The 15,159-nt window shown below is 37.0% G+C and overlaps 1 protein-coding gene across 10 annotated transcripts in view; it reads right to left on the reverse strand.

The window, feature by feature from the left end:
- Window positions 1–15,159, reverse strand: part of dnm2a (dynamin 2a) — a 50,111-nt gene that overhangs the window by 22,096 nt on the left and 12,856 nt on the right. For 7 of the 10 annotated variants that reach the window (XM_059558792.1, XM_059558787.1, XM_059558797.1 and 4 more), the window contains 9 exons: window positions 9,024–9,097; window positions 6,960–7,109; window positions 6,661–6,864; window positions 6,245–6,343; window positions 5,534–5,694; window positions 3,819–3,961; window positions 3,604–3,739; window positions 3,351–3,418; window positions 1,054–1,192 (listed from right to left, as the gene is read on the reverse strand). In XM_059558792.1, the coding sequence (XP_059414775.1) occupies window positions 1,054–1,192; window positions 3,351–3,418; window positions 3,604–3,739; window positions 3,819–3,961; window positions 5,534–5,694; window positions 6,245–6,343; window positions 6,661–6,864; window positions 6,960–7,109; window positions 9,024–9,097 (1,174 nt within the window). The remainder of the gene's footprint in view (window positions 1–1,053; window positions 1,193–3,350; window positions 3,419–3,603; window positions 3,740–3,818; window positions 3,962–5,533; window positions 5,695–6,244; window positions 6,344–6,660; window positions 6,865–6,959; window positions 7,110–9,023; window positions 9,098–15,159) is intronic. The other 3 variants (XM_059558796.1, XM_059558794.1, XM_059558788.1) reach the window with 1 other exon arrangement.

Here is a 15,159-nt window from a genome sequence, read left to right on the forward strand (position 1 = left end):
AAGGTCACAATGAAACAGATGTAGCAACTGTAACATATGCACAAATTAATTGTTCACAATAAGATCTATAATATACATTTATAAAATAGACTCCAAATAGTGAATTTTTAATTCATGCTGACTTTTAATAGTTCTTCAACATCGGTTTTCTTCCAATGTGGAGAGAACACCGCACCACAGCAGAATCTGTAGTTTAAGTTAAGTTTGCAACACAAAATAAATTAAACTGCAATAAAATATCTGAATGCAAAAACATATAGACTACACAACCAGTCTAATTTTTGAACAGAGGACTCTTATAAACTGACTCTTGCAATTAATCTGTGAAAACGACTCTCAAATTAATTTAAACTGGTGAAAAAGACTCATAATGTAGTCTCAGTGAAGTAATTATGAAATTGCATAAACAGATGTACTTAAGTCCTAATTAAACTAGTAAAAAAAAACAAAAAACAAAAAACAATGCATATAATACACATTTAAACTATAATAGATTTTCACTCAATTGCAAATAACATGCAATTAAGCATTTGAAAACATTAACTATATTCTTTTAAAGCATCTTATTTATTTAATAAGTAATCTTTTTTTTTTTTTTTTTAAGTAAGCTACAGTCAAGTTTTATTTGATTAATAATGTGATCAATTACTGGAATCATTAAGACAGCTGAACAAGTATTTTGTACATAAATTTCAGAATTGGTGTGAATGGGCCTCAAAAAGCCCTTACATTTTGATGTTGACACTTGGCAACGGAGACGTTTAGGATGTTGCAACACCCCTGGCTCGTCCCTTTGAGACCGCAGATGACCAGAGAGTGAAATTCTCTGCTCATCTCCTTTTCACAAGACCGTCACAACACCCCAACACACGACAGCAGAACCAGCGCACACAGCAGTCGGGGGGGCCAAGGGGGTCGCACAACACACAAACACGTTCAACCTCTGACTCTCCCTCTGTGCTTTTCACTGAAAGCCCCGACTGTTTGTCTCAGGTGTAGTGGGACCCCCCCACAAGAAGCCCCCCCTGTGGCCAGGCTGGAGTACTGCAGTACCTTGTTGGTGCACTGCCTGACTGTGTTGATGAGCTCCTGAATAACCAGATCGATACATTTCAGACAGGGCTCTTTCAGCTTAATGATCTGCTTTTTCACGATGGCTTCAAACGCCAGATCTGGAGTGAACAGCCCAGTTCTGAGAACGCACAGGACAGACAGACAGCAGGACGTAAGAGGACGGAGACGAACAGTAAGGAGAAAGAAAAACAACAAAAGTGCCAAAAAAATAACTCAAAGACAGACATTTCTGACAATGATATTAAGATAGAAGTGAATCCACATGAGATTAGGATACTTGAAGGTGAAGTGGAGGGAAAGAAGAGGATAAAGACAACGTTTTAGCTCACAAAGACTAAAATAAAAATTATAAAGTGGGTTCTAAATAAGAAATGGATAGATTAGTGTGGCTCGCTGTGGAAAAAAAAAAGTCAATTAGACATTTCAGAGACAACGAGGTTTCTCTTAAAATCGGTTAAGGCCATGCCCTCATGACACCATTTATTGAGGTCGCAGATACATTTCTGAGGGTCTCACAAGAGAGACAAATCACGGCCTAACTGATGCTCACTTTGATTGCAGACTCATATTAAGCAACTCAATCTAGTCTGGGTCAAAGCCAAGAGCGGACGAGGGTCGAATTTGACAAGACAGAGTCCACATTAAGCCAAAGTCAAAGACTATATTCTCATGGTCTCAATCTCGGTCCAAGATCACATTTCCAAGTCTCAGTCCTTGAGTATGAGTTCAAGACCATATTTTCATGGTTCATGTCCTTAAAGATCGTGTTTTCATGTTCTTGTTCCTAGAAACCAAGTTCAAGACCATATTTTCATGGTGTTGGTCTTGTCATGGACTCATGAACATGTGGACTCAAGTGTCTTGTCTCGGATTCAACCCTTTTCCAGTCTCAGTCTTGACTAGAACTCAACGTTCTTTGGGTCTCGAACTCGATCTCGAATGAGCTGGACTATAACTGGGGAGCTGTAGTTCAACAACGTACTTAATTATGTTTACTATGTAATGATATCTTTTCCAGAGTATAAGTCTTTTTTTTTTTCATCTGACATATATTCCAGCATGCACTTACTATCCGGGTTTTCATTTAAAGTTGAAAATTTAACTTATTTAAGCGAAAAATTGGAATATCGCACAAAACATTTGCACTGAGTCAAGCACTGAGTCAAAGAGAACAAAAAAAAAGTCACTTCCTGATAAACTAGCACTATACATCACTAAGAAAAGTAGGAGAAGCTAACGAGTATAATAATTTTCCTTTTTTTTTTAATGACTTGCACCTCAGAATGAGCAGACGAAACAATGAATGCGGTTATTGCTTTCGGTGGTGGATGCTGCTGTTTGGGAACGCAGTCGTTTAACAGTTCTGGGAGGCAATTATACAGAAATACTTTGATGACAGACTTTGCTCTGGCATTTCCGAATGACCATATAACCACATTTCAGATGCTGTGGAAAAAGATCGGTCCACTGGTTAGTCAGGATTCGGTGTCCCATAGCACAAAGTCACATTAATTTTTTTGATGCGCTTGGCGGAATTTATTCGCAAAATGCATTTCCATTTCCCATTATTCGCATTAAACCCTTTTTCGCAAAAGTTAAAATTCACCTCAAGCGAGTATAAAAACATTTTGCGAATTAAGGCATTTTATTCGAAATTCAGTGTTTCCATCACTCGATTCTGATGCAATACTTCGAAATGCGCATAAAAGCATTGTGATGGAAATTCAGCTACTGTCAAGCAAGCATTAGATGGATGTGGATTTGCGCCGACTGAAAAAGGTGCATGGGCTCAGGTTTATTTATAAAGCACATTCCCACCCATCAGTAGTTTCAGTTTTCCTTAAAATAAATAAGTTTCAGCTCGTCTTTAACCATACATTTATAAACGACTGACTTTTTTTTTTTAATCTCAAAAATGTAATTTTGAAGCAATATGACTTGACAGTCAGGTATGACTCGTTTTCCAGAAAACACGGTATTGTGAAAATGCTAGTGACATGCAGAAAATACTTAAAAACGCCGCTTTTACCGGTATACACATCTACTGAGAGATGCAATATGTAATATTTTTATTATTTTTAAAACAAGACAGATTATAAGAGAAAACGTGAGCAGTCATCTGGCTGCGGTGTTGTGAAAGCATGGCCTTACTATAACACACGGGGGAGAGAAAGAAAGAAAGTGTGTGACTGGAGTGAACGAGTGAGGTGTTAGTCCGTGAACAGAGGACATAAGAAGTGCCGTATGGCCATATGGCCTGCAGGGACACCACTTGCCTGACACCATGGACGTTTTTAATAGCGTGACTGATTTCTCGCCGGAGCTCCTTCTCATCAAACACAATCTGAAAGAGAAAGAGAGACTTCGTAACAGGGACTTGTCACTGCACCTCTGTAGCATGCGGGGTTCCCCTGGAGCTTGTTGGGACTTGTTATCTAAAGATCAAAGTAGTATTTGCAGACATTCAGAGAAACTCTATCAGCTCAAAAGCAGACAAAACTAAGTGTTCTGTTGAAAAGCTGCATTTACCTTGACCAGCTCAAAGGGGAAGCGCTCATGGAAAATTCGGTTAATCCTGGCCCCTCCAGACAGCTCTGCCGTTTCCACCTGGTCTCCGGACCCTTCAATGCACTTCTCAAAGTCCACTCCAAACTGCTGGACCATCCTGAAAGTGGCGGTCTGAGTGTAAACATCTGCCCTACAGTTTTAAAGCATAGAATCTGCTCGAGTTAAAAGAGACTCACTGCAGCAGGGCCTTGGTTTTTCGCGTAGGGTCATCCGGGCGGAAGTTCTTATACTCTTCCACCTCTTTTTCCAGAGAGAGAAGCTGAGACTGGAGTTTGCTGCGCAAGCCGGGGAGCGTGTCTCGGATGTGGTTGGTCAATTGCTAAAAATAAAACAACAGGAAGTGAGAATGTGGTTTAAAAAAATAGATGCACAATAGGGCTGCACAATTCTGGATAAATTGAGAATCACAATTTTTTTTGGTCTCATATAGAGATAGATCACGATTCTCCCACGATTCTTTTTTTTATTATTATTACTATTATCATTATCACAAGTATATAAATTACCGTATTTTTCGGACTATAAGTCGCATCAGTCCAAAAATACGTCATGATGAGGAAAAAAACATATAAGTCGCACTGGACTATAAGTCACATTTATTTAGAACCAAGAGAAAACATTACCGTCTACAGCCGCGAGAGGGCGCTCTATGTTTTCAGTGTAGACTACAGGAGCAATGAGCAGCATAGAGCGCCCTCTGGCGGCTACGTTTTCTCTTGGTTCTCTTGGTAGACGGTATTGTTTTCTCTTGGTTTATGTCTTAGTTCATTTCCCTTGGTTCATGTCAAATTAATTTTGATAAGTCGCACCTGACTATAAGTCGCAGGACCAGCCAAACTATGAAAAAAAGTGCTACTTATAGTCCGGAAAATACGGTAATACTTTTATTTTGCAAGGATTCTTTAAATTGATCAAGTGTGACAAAGACATTTATAACAAAATATTTCTATTCCACATAAATTTTGTTCTTCTGAACTCTCAAAGAAACCTGAAAAAAAAATCTACTCATCTGTTTCAACAATAATAATAATAATAATAATAATAATAATAAATGTTTTATTGAATGGCAAATCAGAATATTAAAATGATTTCTGAAGATCATGTGACACTGAAGACTGGAGTAATGATGCTGAAAATACAGCTGTGCATCACAAGAATAAATTACAGTTTAAAATACATTCAAGTAGAAAGCAGTTATTTTAAATTGTAAAAATATTTCAAAACTTTACTTTTTTGCTGTACTTTGGATCAAATAAATGCAGGTTTGGTGAGCAGAAGAGACTTTAAAAAACATTACACATCTTATGGTTCAAAAACTTTTGACTGGTAGTGTATATATAATACATTTAAAACCCCAGTTTTTATATTAGAATGATGAAAAAGTTGTTTAAATCAATGATTCAACGACTCACTCATAAACCTACTTCACTTGTTTCATTACTGGATGAATCAGCGTTTTTGAACGATTCTCTTGAATGAAAAATTCATTCATTGACACAAATTTTTAAGACACTTGTCGCCACCTAGTGGTGAAACAATGCAATCAACACGAACGGTATTCGAAGCGCAGTACTTTCAAAAGGGGATTGTTAGCAGCAGTGCGAGCACGGATTTGAATGATCTGGTAAGACTTTGTCAAAGGGTTAACAGACTCTGGGAATCGTTGTCATTTAGAAATTAGATCAAGAGGGTGTCTGAATCGAGATCGCGATCTTTTAACGATTAATCGTGCAGTTCTAATGCACAAAACAGAAGGTGACTTTGCCTAAAATTAAGTGATTTTTAGGCATTAGCTTCATTTATATAACTGTACACAAATCTTTTATGAAATGGCCAGTTATTTATGCAAATATACGGCTGCATTTTCTCCATGTGAGCGATTTGGTCCTACCTGGTTGAGGGTCTTCTGCAGGTGTGGGGTTCCCATTCGTTCAGCCATGTGTCTGTAACTGGGATGGGACAGGAAGAACTTCCTTTCTGCTGCCATTGCAGCACGAATGTCCTTCTTGCCATCAATGTCTTTCTGACTACGGTTCACTACGCCAATATAACCTGGGACAGAGAAAGTGGCATTAAACAGAGTGTGCCAGGGCTGGACGATTTGACCGTGTACACAGTGCAATTCTAGAAATGTGTCAACTGGAAGTTTGCTCTGTTGTTTACACCGCGGCTGATATATGCGCTGATATATCCACTAACATGCTTGACATTATTTACCTGTGCGAATAACAATGAAACAGTAAGGAATGTCAAAATACAGAACAGGATATTCAGGACAGTCCTAAACAAGTCAAGACAAGAAGAAAGAGCTTTCAAATCATGTAGAGCAAGTCAACAACAAATATGGAAAGCTATTTCTCCTCATATATTATATTATATTATATTTACATTTAGTCATTTGGCAGATGCTTCATCTAAATAGACTTACAAATGAGGATAACAGAAGCAATCAAAAACAACAAAAAGGCAATAATATGTAAGTGCAGAATATAGAAAAAATAGAAAATTATAAATATATTACATATTTTTTGTGGACTTCTTTGTTGATGAGATTTATTTTTCAAATTAATTCTGTTTTTTTTAAACTTTACAAACTGCCCACCTCTTCGCAGTGGTAGGAGTTTATTTTCCAGGATATCCCGGGCGTCTGTACCCTCATCCATAAGATCCAGTTTAGTAATCACACCGATGGTACGCAGTCCTGTTGAACCACAAAGAAAAACACATTCACAACATCAGCAGGGGTTGTGGTCAATCCACTGGGCTCTCACTCTTTTGACCAATGAATGAACCGTTCTTCTCATTTATTATTATTGGACCTGAATTCAAAATCAGGTTGATTCACTAATGAATCGTTCAGACCATTTGTGATTCGCTAAAAAACACCTCAAAAGAATGATTCATTCACACATTTGACATCACTACAGTTTGCTATAGCTGCTGTTTTCAGGTTTTCCATGACTATGATACACATCTTTTTGTTATTTTATTTGTGTGAACCCTCCCAGCAATCCTCACCTTGAGGGTCCACCTCCTTAGACAGCTTGAGAGCGTCTGAGTTGGCCAGGTCAGTGTTGGCCGGGGTGACGGCGAGGATCAGGCAGCTTTCCCTTGTGACGAACTGCAAAAGCATGTCTCGAATCTGGTGCTCGATGTCTGGCGGCTGGTCGCCCACCGCAACCTTAGTCATACCGGGCAAATCGATGAGAGTCAGATTCAATACTGTTGAACAGAGAAAGAGATGAGTGACATTTTCACAAGGCTGCCGAGTGTGTGCTGAGGAAAGCTGCGGTCTTAGGAGACTTGTGCTGTATTACCGTTTGGCGAGTAAACCCTCAGGTTGATGGGAATTGGAGAGATCCCCTTATTGGAACCGGTAATCCTGTCGGTCTCGGCTTCAATTTCCTGCCGAACTTCATCAAAGTCAACAAACTTCCTCCCTTTGCAGTGCAAGAATTCCGCATATTCTACAGAGAGCGAGATGGACATTAACATTTTATATATATACATATATATATACATTAGGCTTGTTGCGATAGTCGGAGTTACCGGTGATACACGGTGTTTAACCCACCTACCGGTCATAGCACTTGACCACCGGCACCGTCCCCATCGTGTTGAAGTTTTAGCCTATAGCGATAAAGCACTTAATTCAGTTAGTGACTACGTGCCTTCGTAATTTAGCGTAAGCGGAACGAGCGCCGCAGTAAAGCAGCAGGTGTCCGATTTCATTTATCATTTGAGGAGAGTGAGGCGAGCTAACTGGCAAAGGATGGCGGAAGATCTGGTTTCAAAGCGAACTGTTGCAATTTAAAATGAAGGTTTTTCGTTTATTGTTTCTCATTTAGCCTATTTATAATTTTTTTTGTACGGTGTATGCAGTTAATAGGCCTACCTCTTTTTTTTAACAGCTTAACGTGAGTTTAATTTTTATATTAGTTTTTTTTTTGCACTTAAGTGTCCAGTGATTATTCGGGTAGGCTACCTTATTTAATGAAGTTTTTGATGTTCGTTCGTTTCATATTCGATGGTTGTGCAGTGTTTTTTTTTTTTTTTTTTGCTGAAAAAGGCAGGCACTTTATTTAACTAATATTTATAATTATTTAACGAGTCTTGTTTGATACTTGCACGATGTGTGCAGTGGTTCGTTTTGTTAATAAATGCACTTTAAAGGTGTTTCATAAGTGCTTTCGTTTAGTTTTTGCATGGTGTGTTAAGTTATTATTCATTTTGCAATAAAGATGTGTGTAATACAAGCGAGTGTCTTATTGTTTTGTGTAATTTTATTAAGAATAAAATAAATTAACCCATGATTAATTCAAACAAATGCTACTGAATTGCCGCTAATTAAAGTGAAAGTAAATTGAGACGTGTGCACGTCTGCACGACCGCATTTTCGGCCTCCCGAAATCCCCGACACGCAACCCCGGTGACACCGGGATTACCGTTTTTTTTACACGTCGATTAACCGGTGGAAAAAATCCATCACCGCAACATCCCTAATATACATATACATATATATACATATACATATATACATATATATACATATACATATATACATATATATATGTGTGTGTGTGTGTGTGTGTGTGCATGAGAAAAAAAATCCACTTTTAATCCATTTTTAATCCACAAAAAAAATTGCATTAACAGACCAAAACATAATTTAATTCTATTATTAGTTCAAAATAAAAACTGCTTTTCAATGCCCAATGATGAGAATGATTCACAGATATTGTGCATATACACGCAGACAACATCAGTTCAGCTTTATTATGTTCAACTTTATGCTCAATTGCACTCATTTTGAAGATAATTTGTTCTGTGTAATGTCTTTCTGTCTGAATTAATTCTCCATCTGCACGTCCTTGTTCTCGCTACATTACAGTACCTCATGCTGAAAACAATAGAAATGATAACTGCTTTTAAAGTGGCTGAGAGATGGAGGGGAATTTTCAGAGGGAACCTGCTTTATGGACGAAAACTGGCTAAAGTGACATTATTACAGCTAAAGTGTCATTTTTGTGACACTAGTAACAGGATTTGTAAATACATTTTGCTCTCAAACTGGACTCATATAGAGCCCTTTGATTTCTGTGATGCAGAAAAGGTGGATGAACTGCAGGATCCAGTCATAAAACTACAATTTATTCACCTTACAATACAGAATTTGACAAAATTTGAATGAATAAATAAAAAAAGACTTATTTAAATATGAAGTATATTCTAAATAATACATCAATAATAAAAGGGCCCTTGATGTGTCATATAATGAAAGACATTTTTTGACACTGTGTATGAATATACATGAAAGCATGTGGTTTCGACCATCCGCACACAAACTAAAAATACCTGAGAAGGCTTTGAAAAAAACTCACCAGCTTTGTTGTTAACTAGCTGCAGAATGAGAGGCCTGCGAGTGACGATGCCTGAGCCTCGGGGAAGGAAATCCCTGAAAAAAGAGAGCGAAAGAGAAAGTAAGTATGGGTCGAGAAGAGACAAACGCTCTCAAGTCGTTCATAGCAATCAAACTCAATTTTCAGGGTGACAAGACTGATCAAGCTATTCATGAGGAAGGGGGCGAATGTTTAGGAGCAAGCTCTTTGCATTCATATCAGAATACACACACAAACCAAGATGCTATCTGGCCCCTTGTAGCAATGAATATTAAAGCACAGTGGCATCTTTTGAAGGCCCGTGATTCCTAAAAGGCTGCAGCGCTTTTGCAAATGAATGGCCACTGCTGTATCTCGCAGCCAAATCGGAGTGCATTTAATAACACTGTGGCATATTATAAACACCCTCTGTGATCAAACTGTGAGCTGAGAGCAGGGCAATTCTAGCCCTTGCACTCCAATATGTCTGCAGACATAATAAGGTGCACAAAGGACAGAACAGGCACGTTTTTAATAATAGAAGAGAAAATGAGGCAGACTTTCAATCAAGGCAGAAACACACAACTGTTGCCAAGTCTGTGGTTGTTTTTCATGTCCGCGGGTCGAAGCAACCCCAATACAAATAATGTGATATTTAGCCCCTAAAATGCGAATTTTACCAAGGCAACCCTGCTAAAAAAACATATATTTTAACCCCAGGAAGCAATTTTTATCGGGGAACCTCCTGGAAGCGCGATTGGACTAGTTTTGGACTAGTTTTGAGAAGCAACTGGGCAGGATTTGTTGTGAAAACCTGGCAACCCTGATCCGAACGCACGTGCTGGAGATATACTTCTAATTACAGGAGCGTCTTTACTGATGACATGTGCATGAAAATCGCATTTGATTTTTTGCACAGCCCTAGCATAGAGCGCCCTCTCGCGGCTGTAGACAGTAATGTTTTCTCTTGGTTCTTGGGTCTAAATGAATGCGACTTATAGTCCAGTGCGACTTACGTATGTTTTTTTCCTCATCACTACGTATTTTTGGACTGATGCGACTTATACTCAGGTGCGACTTATAGTCCGAAAAATACGGTAAATACAGATAAATACATTTAAAACCACTTAATGATTGCTATCGGGATGTGAAGAGACTTTCAACCAGTACAACAAAAAATGTTTCTGAAGACAATCACCTATTGCACCTTTAAGCATTTAAAATGACATTTGACAAAACTTCAGCATGCATAACATTATTTTTTTATATACTATAATATAGTTTTTGGTAGTCAACATTATAGTAGGACATTTTAGATAATTTTATTATTAGAACAAAATTCTAATATTATCAATAATTAAAATGTAATAATTTTAACACAAAAGTAATTGCTTTTAATTTATTATTAAAAATGTTGTTAGACATCCCGCCTAATTTCGTCCTCCAAACAATGTGTAATTTGTAGTCTATGAAAACAAATACGGTAATTCAAAGAATTTATTGAAAAATTTAATGTGCCTGGCTTCCGGTGTCATTCACTTCCAGTTATATTAGCTGCACAAAAATAACTCTCGTTATTCTGCATGAAACTGCAAACTGGTATTGTTTGACCATATTATTTTAGTGCTTTGTCTTAATTATAAACTCACTGGTTTGTAGCTCAAATAGTTTTACCGTTTACTGCACTTTGTTATTAATCTTTTTATTTCCCTACAGTGGCTAATGAACCAGAAGCCTTACAAATTCACAGAAAACGGCACTGCGCAACATTTCCATTTTGTTTCTATGTACACATGGGCTGGACAGACCTGTTTGACCACTACGCTAGCATCTTGCATTTTTTACAATTCTGCACATGACACAGCATTTTTTTTAAATGCGGCACTCAAATTAAAATATGTTAAACTTAAAAAAACCTGTCTCTAGGCATCTTGTGTATTTAAAGCAAAAGCACGTTGCATTTGTCGGCCCTTCTTCATTACTGTAAGGTGGCTTGACCGGCGGATGTTTTCAGATTTTCGGATTAATCCATATGTTTAAAAATGAGAATTTGTTTTTATTATCCACACAATGGAGGTCGGTAGTTAACAATACTAGTTGGTTACCAAGATTCTTCTTAGAAAGAAAAAGTGCTGCAAATTGGGAATGAGTAAATGATGACAAAACTTCTATTTTTTGGCAGAACTAACACTTTTTTTTTACTTTTTACTCCTAAGATAATAGCAGCTGTGTCTTGTATAATGTTATCGTAACAAAAACTTATATGCAAAAAAGCATGGAATTTTAACTTCTGAAAACTTCTCAGTAAACTGTCATCAAGCATGATGACGGTCAACCAAAAATTTAAACTTGCCCATTGACAACATTTTTTAAGCTGAACATTTGCATTCATTTACTTGTGTAATCAGTACCTGACTTTAGGGACCATTTAAAAACACATGATGCAATGCCAATGGTGTGTCTTTTTCAACATGGGAAGCTTTAATGAAATCCCACATGCTGTGGGTGGGTTGAAAGCGTGGCTGTGGGTTCAAGAGGAGTCCAATCACAGTCTGTCTTAATGAGTAAGCCTGCCTCTCCAGGAGATCCTGCTTTACATCTGGTCTTGTTTAAAGCCGGTGCAGTCAACCGTGAATGCAGCCATCATTTCCCTGAAATCACTGCCCCACCTAATGCACAATGCAGCAGAGCCCCAGGGGAAACACAGACCATGCTTTAAAAACACTCACACAGTTACACAATAAAAGTAGTTTCATACACAAAGAGATGCTCGTCTCAGCTCTGTGTGTTCATTTGTTCATATTTCAATATATCATACAACCACATGCAAAAGTAAGCCAGAGCCATCAAGTGTGGCGTACGAAGACAGCACCGTCTGGCTGCACAAAGCATGTGGCTGTACAACAACGGCCAAAGCCTGGAGGGGGAGAAGGGCGAATAAAACAGGTCACAGAGAGCCGTGTGCTGGCCTAACCTTGCATGTATGCATGGCCCCCTCTCCACTTACACCCAGCAAAGCCCAACACCTACACACACACACACACACACACTCATTTAAATGGAAAAAGATGGCCGGTAAACATGTATTCATTGAACTACTTATTACTTATATCCTTAATCATTACTAGTATTATTTTAAATTGTGTTTATATATTTACACTGGGGGTCAAAAGTTTGGAATGATTAAGGTTTTTTAATGTTTGCAGAAAGAAGTCTCCTATGCTTACCAAGGCTGCATTTATTTAATCAAAAATACAGGACAAACTGTAATGTTGTGAAAAATTATTACAATTTAAAATAACTGTTTAAATAGATTATAAAATGAGATGAAAAGCTGAATTTTCAGCATCAATTCTCCAGTTTTCAATGTCACACGATCCTTCAGAAATCATTCTAATTATTCTAATTCGTATCATTCTAATATATCTCTACATTATTTTTTTTTATTACAGGAATAAATCACATTTTAAATTATATTAAAATTTAAAACTGTTATTTGAGAAAAGAAAAAAAAACTAAATGCAGCCTTGGTGAGTATAGGAGCCTTCTTTTGTGTATTCTGTGTATTATTCATTTATTTATGTTTCTTGTTTGGTTATGGCTGCTGTTTTGGCCTATACTGTATGTAATTATTTATTATTCAATATTATGTATAAATTGCACTACATGATGGATCAAGTACTGTACAACCTTGCCCTACTTTACTTGGAAGTAACCTTGTTCTGCTTTTCTTGCTGCATGAATCTTTTCATTAATAAGAAACACATAATATATAATAATGATGATATCAATAAATGGTATCAGGCAATAAAAAGGTATAATCTGTAACTATATGATCCAACCTGTTAATGTTTAGAAAATCAAAATAAACAAAGGAAAAATAAAGATGGCTTGTAAATGCACACATGCGCAGTGGACCGAGGCATTATGCAAATAAGAACAAATATCCACACCACAGGAAGCGCTTCAGCAGACTCATTCCTTCCTTTCTCACTTATTTCCAGTGCAAACAGGCAGGTGGGCTGCTGTCGATTATTCATGGCCTTTAAATGATAGAGGAGGCTGAGCAGATTGTGTATCATTTCATCCATTATGCATGCAAAACCGCAGAGCGGTGCAGAGAGAGTGGAGAGAGAGCGGCAGAGACATACAGCACTCGTCTCACTTCAGCTACGCCCAGTGTGAATCTCATTCCACCAGCGGGAGAAGGTACAAAAATCAGATGCTTTTATTCGCCAAAAAACGAGAACACAGAACACAGCGCACCTTGGCAGAGTTCATTCATTAATGGCGATATTTGCTTGTTTATATGAAATAAGACCGGGTGAACTGCACAAAACCTGCTGAGAATACGTCATATTCAGCTCAAAATCAAAAGAGAAGAGAAGAGAAACAATGTAGGGTTTTTTAGACTATGACATTTAAAGTTGCTCTAATCATTTTTTGGAACACCTGGTATGAAATGTGCCTGTCACCTGTCGGATATTAACGACTGAACAACAATGGAGAAGTTAATAATACTGGTTACTGCATTTTTGTATTCAGTAATATTCCTCAAAATACGATACTAGTACCAAGTTGCTGCCGTGGATATTCCAAATCATAGCAACCAAAGTGGAAAAATGCAGGTGTTTGGTGGACACATGTTAAATTAATGTTTATAATTAGGCATATGGTGTACTAGTATTTTTGTTTTTGTATTTATGCAATATACTGGAGCCAAACCTGAGACAGGAGTCCAGAATATTCCACTGTGCTTCTCGACACGCAATTTGCATTGTTGTATTTCATATACGGGGATGATGCTAATTGTGAATGAGTGTTCCCTATTTACGAATGATTGGAATTCATTAACATACACGTTTAACAATCAAATCTGAGGTTTACAAAGCATCTGTGAATCTTGAGGAGAGTTTTCGCCAAAGTTTACTCATATATTTACACAATTACAGGTGTTAAGTACATTCAATGATATTTGACTAAGTATTTTTTTCTTTCAATTGTGCTTTCGAGAAACACAAAATGCACGCTATAGAGGAAGTCAAACATCCTGGCTCAAACGATATCGACCTAACCATGGTAACGAGGAGCCATTCGTAGCCTGGTTATGGTCTTATTACTACAAATGATACAGTTAAACTATAGAGGAGATATGTTAAATATTCATAAGAGCAAGTACACAATATCAAGGGCTTTAGGGCTGGACCTCCATGAATTATGGACCAAACTATCGGTTTCATCCAGTGTATGCTGTCTGATTGAAGGGAACAAATCAGGTCTTGTTTGCCTTTTGATATTCCAAGAGATGACTTAAATAATTAAACGCTGGATGAAAGCACAGCTATATTTGTGAGGAAGAGGGAAACAAACTAAAGTTAGGTGTAGTCAGAATATTTTAACTAGACCTTTATACACAAGTTGATAATTGATTAATGTCAACTAATTTCTTAAAATAATTGGATAAAAAGCCAAATTTTATTTAGATATTTTAACAAAATAAATAAATAACAAACAAAAAAAAAAATCTGCCCAACATTTCCTCAAAGCAAAATTTCAAAATGAAAGATATGCAAACAAGTATACCGAATGTATCTATGCAAGCCATTCTATTTATTAGAATTTTTTTTATCTAATATTAAACATTACATTCTTAAATAATGATAAAAAAACTATAAATATTAACTTGTAGTGAACATAGTATAACACAGCATGAACATAATTATGATATTTTGTAGAATGTGACCACTGACTACCATTGGAAAAAAGTGCATGCATACATACACACACACACACACACACACACACACACATCTATACATACATATATATATATATACATACATATATATACATACATATATATATATATACATACATATATATATATATATATATATATATATATATATATTAGGTTCCACAGAGAAATAAAGGCATGAATGAGAGAGAGTAACTGACGACATAATTGACTTTTTTAGGACCTTGTAATAATTTATAAATTGGAAAACTGTCCCAACCCAAGATGATGTAGCATAACATATTCAGTGCTCAGCACCCACATGATGAACAACCTCATAAACTACATACAGAGGTCAGCCAATCAAAACAAAGACATTTACTTAAAGGTACAGTAGCAAAA

The sequence above is a fragment of the Carassius carassius genome, chromosome 9, assembly GCF_963082965.1.
Source record: "Carassius carassius chromosome 9, fCarCar2.1, whole genome shotgun sequence".
In the NCBI taxonomy this organism is placed as follows: domain Eukaryota; kingdom Metazoa; phylum Chordata; class Actinopteri; order Cypriniformes; family Cyprinidae; genus Carassius; species Carassius carassius.